Below are 13028 nucleotides of genomic sequence, written 5' to 3' on the forward strand. Positions count from 1 at the left end.
CATGTGGAGCAGGAGGTCAGTGAGTGTTTACACACTTGTATACAGATATATGATCGGAATCAGTCACAATCAGAATTTTAAGGGGTTTAAGGGCTTTTAAGGCCACTGTTAATAGAAATAAAAGTAGTAGAGTTCGACAATGAAGTTGTAATACTTTGCGAATAAATTCATACGGTATGATCGAGAATAAAGTCATACTATTTTGAGAAAAATACAACATTAGAGTGGAAAGATCACACAATTGTGGCCCAAGGCTTTGCAAAATGAAGGCAGCACCTCCTCATGAAGAACTCAGCCTCCCCGTCTCTCCTGCACATCAGCACCAGCCTGGTATTAGTGTATGAAACAGCTGAGCAGGAAACCGCGTTTATCTAGAATAAAGAGCCAGACGGACTCTGTCTGTCCGTTTTCCTGAAGGAGAATTTCAGGCAGGGTCGTCTACACGGCTATCAGGGCTACATCTCCCCCATGCAAAGAGGGCATGACGTTCCACAGACAGTGAGAATGAGGATCAAAATGTTCCACAACGAGACAGGAGTGAGTGGAACTCTGTAGTGCCAGTACAGCAACCAATTCCCTAACATATTATGGCAGCCCCCCTACAGTTAGCCCACTTTATCTTCAAGATATGACCACTTTTTTCTCAAAGTCTACTATTTAAATTTTTTTTATTAGTGACCGTAAAACGGCGTCGTATTCTAAGCGTAAGACTTGAGTGTCTGCTGTTCACAAGAAATCACCTTCTGCGTAAACATTTTGGCGCATTTGAATTTGTCCATTTTTGAGAGGTAATCTTCACTTTGAAGACTAACAAACTCCCCTGCATGTAAAGGCAATGAGTTCCATGTAGAACCCTTTCAATTTCTATCTATTTATATCATTGTCTCTGGGTAGACTGTCTGAGGATGAAGCACTAGCCAATAACAGCACAGCTTGACAACATGGGCAGAAAGGAATCCGGGAAATGGCATAACAGGAAAGCAAAACTTGTAGAGATTCGTCAGCAGCTGTAAAGTATTAAAGTGAAACAGTCTGCAGAGATTATTCATTCTGATTAGCCTGAGGACCAACGCTGGACTGATCAGCCAGTAAGTGTGCAGTCCTTACTTTAAACGTCTAGTTTTCTGGCATCTGTAGCAGATGTTACACTGCTTTAATGACCTTCTATGAAAAGTTATATAGCCTTTGAAGGTCGTTACTGAAGTGAATTGCAACTGAGCTCAACCGATGTCATTGTCAGCCAACACCAACTGAAAGTGATGTGGCACCTTTATTGCCTTCCTTTCCACATGAGCGCCTGTGTTTTGTCTGAGGAACCTCTTTTCTGCTCCAGAGAGAAGTAGGCTTGTCTACATCTGGTGAAGAACTGAACTGAGAACCTTCCAGCAGTGTGCAGCAGCTTTGAATTTCCATCCAGTGGATTCCACAACCAGGTTAGTAGTTAAAAAGCTGGTTCTTCAACAGTTCTTTAGCAAAGAGAACTGTAGGTTCTATTTAGCTTGACTTTGCAACAACCCAGGCAGTGAGCACATATCGGTCTGGTGACTTGATAAGATCAGCACGCCACTGACTTTGGCCACTTCTGATTCACGCTTGGATCACCCAGATTACTGTCCTGCGTACAAGCTGTACGTAGTTTTTAATCTTCTCAAACCGAGTTTAAATGCACAGATAATTTTATTTCAGAAAATAGGTCAAATATTACAAACAACTAAGGAAAAAGAAACTGACTAGGCCTGTTGTAAAATGATTTTATAGAAAATGTTGCTGACACTGTGCTAGGTCAAAATTACTCACTAAACTAATTTAAATAAACTAATTTAGTGGAATTTTGTCTAATAGCCACAGGTGGGCCGCCCAGAAAACGCTGAGCAAATGCCAGTGGACCGCCGGTTTCACCAACGGCAGCCCACTGTCCTCTTGCCATCAGGAATAGCAGAACCCTGTCTGGTTCCATGGAGAACCATGTATAACATTCATATCAATCTGAAGAACAATGTCATGCTTAAATATTTTTGTACGGTTCTTCAGACTGATGGAAAATGTGTTGTATCTGGATGTAAGCCTCAGAACTATTTCTGGTGCCAGCAAGAACCACATTTAATAAGGTTCCATGTAGAATCATACACAACACATTCTCCATCAATCTGAAATCACAAAAAAACATGTAAGCATGAAATGGTTCTGTATAGAACTTCTGAGTTTCACCATTCGCTTTACTAAAGAACCCTTGAGGAACCATCTTTTTAAGAGTGTAGGTTTGTATAATAAGCCCAGATTAGATTGTATCTAACCAGGATTAAAAGTTTCCATGACTATTTACTCATGGTATCAAATAAACACCAAGACCAGGCTGGTAGTTTAACTACAGGTGGTTTATAGACCAGCACTCAAATTTACTTCTGTTTGTTTCCCTCCATCCAAACAACTTTCACATCAAGCCTTTCAGAGTAGAGGCTGAGACGGGGGCCAGTTTGCGCTTCAATTACACTGGAAAAAAGGACATATCTTAACATTAAAAATGTTTTCACTTGCTGTGGGATTTTTAAACTTATTTCTAGACATTTTTATTTGTTTTTAGGGAGGTTTATTTAGAAAAGTGTCTTATTTCATTGACCGATCATGTTAATTATGTTTACCATTTCTCAAAATAAGTAAAACAATCTGCCAGTGGAATAAGACACTTGTTTCGTCTCCTAGGGGTAAGACGCCGGTCCACCCAGACGCCAGACCAAAACAAAACTAAATAAGAAATATTAAGAACACATCAAATACGGGTTTGACCGTTTATTCGATGCTTTGACCTTTCCTTGTGTCATCGAACTTATTCTCAACAAGCCACCGAAACAAACAAACAAACAAAAGGAAACAACTTCAGGGAGACCCAAGGCCCAAAACAACAAACAAAGAGCCTAATAACAATAAAAGAAAACTAAATTGCCTAACAAAAGAAAACACCACCCTCACTACACTACCGATAAGTCCAACAGGTCAAACAAAAAGGGCAGGTCACCCCTACGCTTCCTTTCTAAAAAAGAAACAAAACCACCGTAACATCTTTACTGGCCCACAGAAACTTGTAGGACAGTAAACGGACAAAAACCTGGTAGCCAGGGGAGCGGAAACGTATGAGGCTGACAAAGAAAACCGCTCCGTATTGCTCCGACATCAAAGACTTTATAACCGGCACCAGCAAGAACAGCCAATCATCCACCTGGAAAAATGAGACGTCAGTCACACAGCAACAAGGTCCACCTGAGAACACTGAGGGACATGGAGAGAAAAGGGAACATCCAAAACAGGACGTAACACACTTTCACGAGATAAAATCACTTTAAACAAGTAAGAATGTACAGAAACAGGTCAAATAATCTGAGAAATATTAGATTAATTAATACATTTATGAGGTTTTCACACGTTAAGATATTATTTGCAATACACACGAATTAATAAAACCTGACTCCGAGATCAGGGGGTAGTAAACACTGGAGGCCTTTTCAAAATGATGATATTATCAGAAGACTTGAGCCAAGATATGGTTCCCTTGCTGTTTTAGACAGTTGTGAAATACTAAGTGTTGCATCGAGGCATATTGCGAAACGCACATCTCATATTTTTAACTGCCTTCAGCTGAAATGTTTAGTCTAATAAAGTAAACGCCTTCAATTCGTCTCCTTGAAGGACAGTGAAACGGTAAAGTAAACGAAGCAGCTTTCACACACTACTGTGGACATCAGTGCTTGATTGTCCATGTATTGATATTTTTTCATACAAAATATCTAAATACTATGTTGTACCAATGTTTTCTCCCATGTGTTTGATAAGTATGGGCCAGTGAGTGTCTTCATCGTGAGGAAATTCCCACTTGGAAACTGTCATTTGAAAGAAGCTCTGTGTCTAAAATACAGATCACAAGGTCTACTCTTATTTTCTGTTATCACCATGGATACAGCCTGTTTATGGAGAACAGGATTAGGTGGAGCTTTTGTGAGCTTTTGTAGTTTTGAGGCTGTTATTTTAGGACTGTTTCTCTGATGTAAATAAAACACTTTATTAGCACAAATCAGTGTCAGTAATTCTATCATCATATCATACACTGTAAGACTTTTTTGTGACTTGCCTCAAGCATAACACATCCAGTGTTGCTAAGGCTGCAGTTTACTTATATGATACTATATTGGCTGGAACTTAGGAATGAACGTTACAGAGATATTGATAAAGCTAACGATAATCCCGTGTCTGCTTCAGAGTAAGGGACTGTCTATAAGTTGCAGTTATTATAATATCTGTAAATTCATCTGCTGATGCTTCACTGATGATGTGGTCTCCGTAGCTGCTTAGCTTAGTCTGGTTAGAAGCTGAGACAAGCCTTTGAACCACGCTGGAATGTGACCCTTGAAATCTAAGAAACTTTCACTTCCCATTTCACTCATGGCAAAACACACAGACACACTTTCTCACCCACACTGTTGAGCCATGTTGAAATAGCTGTACGACTACCACTACTACTACTACTACAGCTTGGAAATGGCTTGTGGCTGGACATCATTCAGCTTTTACCTGCCCAGTGCGGCTGAGACACCTCTTTTACTTTAAATCACCTGAGATATTCATTTCCAGTTAACACAAGCATCAAATACAACTTTCTTTATTCAGGAGATATAAGGGGGAGTGGGCTAATTAAAAGCTACAGTGAAACCGAACTCCTAACAATGGCTTACAAGATGGGGGAGACCACCAAAACTGTCCCCATCAGATAAACAAAACTTTAATCTTTGAGACAGAGGAGAAAATCAAGCTCTTTATCAGATCTGAAGCAAAAAAGGGGCTTGACTTTTTTCCCCTCTCTCTCTCTCTCTCTCAAAGATGAAAGCTGTAAGCATGTTTATCTGAGCTCTGACCGAGATAACAGCACACTCTAAATGGTTTGATTTGGATAAGGAGCGGCGGGTGGTTCTAAAGAACACTCCGGAGGGGCTGGAGAAACTTCACCGGAAAGACTAGCAGTCACCTCGCTGCTCGTGGTCATGGGTGAGAGCTTCCTGCCAACTCATCCAGCATACATCCATCTCAGATTCACTGCATCAAGAATTGTGCAAAGAATGTTGGAGATGGAGCTGCCAGGTAGAAGGAGAAGAGGTAGACCTCAGAGAAGGTTTATGGATGTAGTGAAGGTGGACATGGAGATGGTTGGTGTGAAAGTAGAGGAGGCAGTGGATAGGGCAACACAAGACAAAAGCTCTGTAGACACTACCTGGATGTAAACACAAACAACTTTATTTCAAATTAACAAGATAGTGTTAAAGCCCTGTGAGAGTCCTTGAGAGGAGCCAAGACTCAAAAGATGAACCCATCCTCCTCTGGTCGACACCGGATAGCAGTAGAAGAAGCAACAGCATCAGACCACACAGGATGTGCTTTTGATGACAAAAAGAGGCTGTCATTGCTAGAAAAACTGAAAGTGAAGTTGATTCTACTCTTGGCTTACGCAAAACATGGTGTCATCATTTACCACCACTTACACCAAGAATTTTCACAATTGCCACAGTTTCGTCTTTCTTAGAAATGCTTTTACAAATGGAGAAATGTAAAAACATAAAAACGCAGCAATATTCATGTAAATTAATGTAAAAAACTTTTATTTTCAAAGGATTGACATACAAAGAACTGATTTAAAAAGCAAATACGTAGTAAGGAGCAACACACAGATAGATTTGAAAAACATTTACAGCTGAAAAATTATACAGAGATGAAAAAATGCTAGTCACTTCAAAAAATCAGGTAAACATGCAGCTTCAAATAAGCGTGGGGCATTAGAAGTGGAGGCTGTAGTTGTCTAGGGGCTGCTATCTTTGGATAGTGAAATAGTTTTACAAAGATTGCATTAAAAATTGTTTACATTTCCACCAAATTATAGTAGAAAAGAACAGGATACAATAAGCCATTTTCCATTTTTTTGATTTTGCTGCTTAGCAATCAAGACCTATTTGGATAAACTCTTTTAAATGGACGTAGTTATTCAGCTGCAGTTCAAGCATAAGTTGAGGTAGTTAGGTTTTTGGTTCATGAGCTACTGAACAACTGTTAATGAACCATTTTCTAATTTATTTCAGTTTCTAGATCAAAACAGGTGTAACTTTACGTCACAAAAACGAGTCTGTGGTGTGTTTTACAAGTTATGAAATGTATGCTTGTTTTGCTTGTCCAGTGAACTCTTAGGGTTTGTATTCATTCCTCCACTACAAAAATCTAAAGCATGAATCTAAAGCTGAAGCATGAGAACAACGATTCATCATGTCATTGTGGTCATGAGTCGGAGATCTAACTAATATTTTCAAGGTGGGACTGATCAAGAGGACATTTAGACCATGTACGCAGCAGGTAAAAGTGGCCCGAGTCGGGTTTTCTCACCAAATTAGATTTTTTTTGTTTGGCCGTTTGCTTCTGTATATGTAGCTCAATAAATATTGCCCATATCGGTCTAACTTTTTAATCATTTATTGTTCCTGGTAACCTTTATCTTCCCTCCGAATAGCAGTGCAATCCAACACTCCCTTCTGGGTACAACTATTGTTTTGATGATGAGTGTATTAAACATACATAGAGAACGGATTTGGGCCAAAAATGGATTCCTCTGTAAACTTAACCCAGTTCTGCGATACATGTACTCCGAGAGTAATAGTATCGTCCCATCAACAATGTGACTCAAACATCTTGAAAAGGTGCGTTTGTGTATTCAGTTACAGGCATATTCATGTTTCCTGTGTGGTTTTTCAGTGTGCTTGAAAGCATTAAGAGTGGAAGGAATTGGTTGTCACGAAGATCTATGCAGCCATTTTATTCCACTTTTAGCAATTGTTCCTCTCTCTGCAGAAACGTCTTTTCTGCTCCAGAGAGAAGCTCGTCTACACCTCAACACACGCATCTGACGAGGAACTGAAGTGAAAAGAACTTGCCAGGGTGTCCTACAGTTGAAGTCCATCCAATGGATACAGCGACCAGGTTGGTAGTTTACATTGTGTACATTGGCAGAACATGAATCAAATGTTACATCAACATAATTATGATGTGTAAGCACTTAATTTCACCAAATTTAATTTGATAGCATTTCATTTGTGTGGAACTGATATATACATATAGATTTATATATATATAGATTTATATATATATATATATATATATATATATATATATATATATATATATATATATAATTTGAATTACGTAAAGCTTTCTTTAAGAATATTATAAGAGATCCAAGCAGGGTTGCCAGAACCACAGTGGTGAGCAGGCATTTGACCCACCACTTTTCAAAGTACTAGGGCGACACCCCACCACTTTTTGAATCAGGACGTGACAAAAATCCTTCGCTTTCCCTAAACTGCATAAGACGCTTACCTGCAGGAACAGACTGAGTAAAACTGAGCGACTGAGCCAATCAGAATCACTCACTGCAGCTGGGGGGCCTTGGTTGGTGCGGACTGTTAAACCTTTTCTTTACTTAACTTTTGACCTGCAAAACTCCACCCACATTCAGGTCAGCACCAAACATCTGAACCGCACTTATCCACATTTCACTCTTTACAGACGCTAATTTCCTTCCGTTACTGCAAGCTGCTGTAAATAACAAGAGACAAGCAATAATATACTGATGTGTATTTTGGCACATGGGCTGAGGAGAACATTTTTGGCTAAGCATCAGTGACCTGATCACTTAACTAATCGTTTCTATTGTCTGTTTTTATGGGGGTGAGTGTGAGAGTAACAGAACGCTTGCATCCCTGCAAAATTCCTGATCAATAAATAAACCTTTACTTTAGTCCATTTTAGTCTTTGCAGAACCAAAGGAAAGATATCATATCAAAAACAAAAAGAAAAAAACTAAACTAAAGTGTGGTGCACCTTTAGAAAATGAATGTTCTTCTGATGTTCTTCAGAGATGTTAGCTAACAAATACTGCTCAGGCTGCAGCCACTGAAGCAGCATCCAAACAAACACTGACACTGTTTGTGATTAGACATGGGTAGAAGAGCCAAAACCAGTACTCGGGTAGAAGTACTGATACTTGCATAAAATGATTACACAAGTAAAATTACCTTCCTCAAAACGGCTTGAGTAGAAATACAAAAGTAGCAGGTCAAAAATCAACTTAAGTCCTCAGCACTGCAGCGGAAACTCTTAGTACATACAGCACTTATCAGTTTAAAATACAAAGCTCCAAAGTCAGAGATGTAACCAAACAGAAAGCAGTACATATTTTGCCACTATGAAAATATATTGAAATTAAACAAAAAATGTAATTAGTAACTAAATACAAAAGACTAAAATGTGTAAAAATGATTTTACTTGCTTAGAAGTAGAAGTAATGGTAAATTTGAAAATACTCAGGAGAGTACAGAACTATTCTACTGAAGTACATGTACTCGAGTAAATGTAACTAATTACTACCCACCTCTGAATAGGTATATAAAGACGGGCAGTTTTAGTCAGTGGAGTAAATTTTGTCACTCAGCCAGCTGCTTTTTTTTTTTAAACAATATGTTTTGCCCAACCACTTTGGAGGTGTGGCACCACCCCTGGATCCAAGATCCAAGATTCACTATTGATCAACAGAAGAATAAAACCTCTTACCTCCATCCAGCTCAGCCACAACCTGGGCACAAGAGACACAAAATAACAGATAACCTTGGTACCCTAAATGTCTGTCCTACAAGGAGGACCAGTAACGCCCCAGATAAGTCTTCCAAAATTGGACAGCAAGATTGAACTTCTCAATTATATCAATTTTTCAGTCAGACTCTGAGAGCCATGCAGAGAGAATTTTTGAAATTTAAAGATCTCAGGATGGTCAGTTTATAGTGGTGCTACCCTCACTAACCACTCTTTTTGGCACAGAGAGCAACATCTGTACATCTTGACCACACTCACCTACATCGACACCGTGAAGGACTTTTGTGACACAGAACCAAACTGGACCTGTCTGAGGGAGTCGGAGATAAAGAAGATGAGAAACATCAAAAGACGCACAGACAAAACAAAATATCTTAGAATTGGAAGACAGAAGTTGGAGAAGAAGTTGGAGAAGGAGCTGGGGGAAGTTCTGAGGAACACTCTGGAGGGGCTTGAGAAACTTCATCACTTCCTGGACGCAGTGGAGAAGCTAGCGGTCACCTCACCGTTCGTGTTCACAGATGAGGTCTCCCTGACGAGGGGGGTCAGCCCTGCAACTGTGCGATCGGTGATTTTAACAGCCAGAACTGTGTCCCCACTCCTCATCCACTTCAAGAGAGATGATGGAGCTTTCTTCTTGCCTAGCCTCCACAACCTGGACATCCTGGCCTTCCAGCTGGAAAAATACATCCGCATCACACAAGAGCTCTGCATGAGCATGAAGTGAGTGATCAGCACACAGTTATATCATAGACAGTGGATATTTTGTTGCTATTATGAAAAGATTATTTGGGGGCAGTCGTGGGCTGGAGGTTAGGGATCTGGCCATGTGACCGGAAGGTTGCCGGTTCGATCCCCAGGGCCGACAGTCCATGATTGAGGTGTCCTTGAGCAAGACACCTAACCCCCAACTGCTCCCCGGGCGCTGTGGATTGGGCTGCCCACCGCTCCGGGCAAGTGTGCTCACTGCCCCCTAGTGTGTGAATTCACTAGTGTGTATGTGGTGTTAAATGGGTTAAATGCGGAGGTGGAATTTCTCCGTTTGTGGGATTAAAAAAGTATCACTTATTAGTGGATCATACTTTGTGGGACAACTTCCCTCCTTTTACCCTAATCTTTAATATAAATGACACTTTATTAGAAAAAAGTGATTCTCTTGTGTAAAATGTGTGTAATATATGTAAGCTAAGCTTTTTGATCTATTATATGTGGAAAAACAGAAATCCTTCACTGAGGTTCAGCTGGAATGTGAGTGATTCCATGGAAAATACGACTGACCGTTTCACCCAACTGAACAAAATCAGGTAAGATTTGTCTGTTTAACAACTGTTTTTATTTGAAAGTTGTGGTTTTGCATTTAGACTCTGTCCTCTGTCTGTCAACAGTTCAGGCAGTGCAGATTCTAGTCTCCTTAGGGTCCAAAGTAGGATTTGTTCTGGTGGTCCTAAGCAGCTGTATATATCATTTATTAGATTCAGCCAGCCCTGAGTTCAGTACTTATTTCCTTTCTTTCAGAATGGATGAGTCATTCAGGCTGACATACTTATTTGGTGAGAATACGAAGCACTTCTTTGAGACATACAGTGGATGTCGCTCTAGGATGATCCAGTTCCTGTCAGATCTAGAGGAGACTGCAGTTGAGCTGGATAAAATGAAGAAGGGGTCCAGCATCTCTACTGTGGCGGGCAGTTCGGTGGGTGCTGTAGGAAGTGTCTTCTCCATTGTAGGCCTGGCTCTCGCCCCTGTTACTGCAGGGGTGTCCTTGGGCCTCACACTCACTGGGGTTGGGTTGAGGGTCACCAGTGGAGCCAACAGTTTAGTAACGGGTTTTACTGAATATGGAGTCAATATGTACCACAGGAATAAAGCCAACAGCATCTTTACAAAAATGATGGAGGATGTGCAGAAGGTTCTAGATTGTCTAGAGAACGCAGCTAGTAGTGAGTGTCCTAGAACACATCTTCATCTGGATTACATTGATCTACAGCTTGAACATTTGAAAATGGCCTGCCGTACTAGGAGTCTATTAAAAAGAATTTTTGATACCGTTGATGGACCATTGAAAACTTTTACAAGTGAGAAAGTGATTAGGGTAGTTGGTGTGGGTCTTCAAGAAGGCAGTGAAGCTCGCAGCATCCCTAGCCTTGCTGCAGACCTGCCGGACATTGGTCGGTTGGCTAAGGGCACTCCTCTGGCAATGTCAAAACTAGCCATGGCCAAGTTAATCGGCCTAAATATCGTCTCCATTGGTATGGATCTTGGGTTCATTTACAAAGGAAGCAAGAGTCTGGCAAACAAAGAAACAAGCGAAGACTCGCAGTTCATCCGTTCCAGATCAGCTCTGTTGCGCTCAGAGATAGAGGCATGGGATAAGATCTATGACACTCTGAAAAAAAGGGAAAATGACATTCCAAGAGAAGCTGGAATTCTAGAGCAACACTTTCCAATAATGTAAGATTTGGCCCATCCCAAAAAAAAGTAAAAGTGGATAAAGCGGCTGACAAAGTATGAAAGCTATTAGATCGTCTAAAAATTATACAAATATATATTATATATATACATATATATACACACAACTGGTAAAAGTACTTACATTACATTGCAATATACGCATTATGTTGTACCTGCTGAAAGTCTTTACATGTTTTCTATATGTTATGTTTTCTATATGTTTCTATATGAGTGTAACGTATATGCGAGTTTCACTATATGGTACATATTTTCATTTTCAGAGATTACAATTAGAAAAAAAATGCTAACATAACATAATTCATGCCATTTCACTTAAATGTCACTTTTATGCCTCTCTGTCAGTGCATATCTCTCTCTCTCTCTCTCTCTCTCTCTCTCTCTCATATATATAGCATACTTACCTGTTATCTAATAATTTCCATCAATCAAGTTATATTTAGTGATTTTGATTTCATGCACACAGATCAAACTAATCATGTAATGATTTGATGCCATTATTGATTAAAATTGCTCATAAAAGCCAAAACACAACATGTATGTTTGCTTTCTTTTCAGTGTAATGATTCATGGGATACTAGGAAACAATAAAAAATGTTCAAAATATTTTGAGTCTTTGCTCTATGCAGTTGTGCCTGGTTTCATGTGCTCAATCACCTCACCACAACTGGAAACCGGTGTTTGATCGGTCAGTAGGAAAACGCGACTTAAACAATAATGATAGTCAAGCTAATGCAGAAGAAATTGAGATTAATATTCTCAATTCAAAGTGAATATTTACTTAATTGTATCATGTAACTTACTCATTAGCAAAATAACTAATTACATTCACAAAATCTTTGTAAATTTTGAGTCCAATTAACTTTCACAGAAACTTAATTCAGATAAGCCAAGCAAATACAGAATTTGTTAATATAATGTGTGTGTGTGTGTGTGTGTGTGTGTGTGTGTGTGTGTGTGTGTGTGTGTGTGTGTAAGTAAATACAAACTGTCCCAAAATCGGGCAAGTGTGCATGCTTCTCAAAAAACAGCTCATCATTATCATATTCTATGCCCTTGAGTTACAAATAGCCACCATATAATGAAGCCATCACACTCAACAGCAAATCTGGTAAACCTGCAAAACGTATGCTCAAAAGAAGTTATACAGTGTGTATTATTCTTGATGGTGACATTGACATGCTGCCCTTGCACCTGGACAAATCCCTCAAAAAATCGGACGATAAGTGCATTAAGTAAATGGTGCTGTTTAATGTAATTCATCAATATATGCTAAAAAAGTGGGACAAGGCTTTTTGGTGATTTCATGCATCCCCTTAATCCAAAGCAGAGGTTAAGCTGCACTGGTAGACAAGAGACAATTTAGCAGTGTGAGGAATAAGTTTAGCACAATGATTCTTTTTTCTGTAATGTCTGAAGAGTTCATATAAAAAAGTTTGGATAATTCTACGTCTCAGTTGAATAAACAGTACATTTCAGGATACATATGCTGTCACTGGGCTGGTATTCTCAAGGGTATGTATACAGTACCTTTAGCTATGGAATGTAATTGTACATTATTCAATTGAAGTTTCATGATATGTTGAAACAGAGACATTTTATTGTTTATTAAAAAATATATACCCAACTTGATGCCAGCAACACGTTCCAAAAAAGTTGGGACAGGGGCAACAAAAGGCTGGGAAAATTGTGTAATGCTAAAAAAAAATCCTTGGTGGTCATTTGGCAACAGGTCAATAACATGATTGGATATGAAAAAGCTTTTTTCAGAAGTAAAGATGAGTAGGGCTTTACCACTCTGTGAAAGACTGCATAAGCAGATTGTACAACAATTGAAAAATAACATTTGTCAATGCAAAATAACAAAGACATAATATCATTAAAATATT

The 13028-nt window shown here is 39.3% G+C and overlaps 1 protein-coding gene across 3 annotated transcripts; it reads left to right on the top strand.

Moving 5' to 3' along the window:
* The first annotated feature begins 984 nt into the window (after positions 1-984).
* On the top strand, positions 985-11745 carry LOC108436679. 3 transcript variants are annotated; one of them, XM_017713305.2, is made up of 6 exons: positions 985-1088; positions 1334-1433; positions 6874-7002; positions 8896-9393; positions 9891-9974; positions 10186-11745. In XM_017713305.2, exons 3-6 carry the CDS (start codon positions 6986-6988, stop codon positions 11123-11125), a joined length of 1539 nt encoding a protein of 512 aa, XP_017568794.2. In that variant the 5' UTR covers positions 985-1088; positions 1334-1433; positions 6874-6985; the 3' UTR covers positions 11126-11745. The 3 variants fall into 3 exon arrangements, with proteins under 3 accessions (XP_017568794.2, XP_017568795.2, XP_017568796.2); XM_017713306.2 differs by having other exon boundaries at positions 986-1088; positions 1295-1433; XM_017713307.2 differs by lacking the exons at positions 985-1088; positions 1334-1433 and adding an exon at positions 5238-6722.
* The last annotated feature ends 1283 nt before the right edge of the window (positions 11746-13028 follow it).

Source organism: Pygocentrus nattereri, chromosome 14, assembly GCF_015220715.1.
Source record: "Pygocentrus nattereri isolate fPygNat1 chromosome 14, fPygNat1.pri, whole genome shotgun sequence".
Lineage (NCBI taxonomy): Eukaryota > Metazoa > Chordata > Actinopteri > Characiformes > Serrasalmidae > Pygocentrus > Pygocentrus nattereri.

Bases quoted from the DNA above. Each gene is read 5' to 3' on its own strand.
- LOC108436679 (XM_017713305.2), top strand. The intron at 9,394-9,890 runs GTGAGTGATCAG...GTGGAAAAACAG, and splicing joins GAGCTCTGCATGAGCATGAA to AAATCCTTCACTGAGGTTCA. The intron at 9,975-10,185 runs GTAAGATTTGTC...CCTTTCTTTCAG, and splicing joins ACCCAACTGAACAAAATCAG to AATGGATGAGTCATTCAGGC.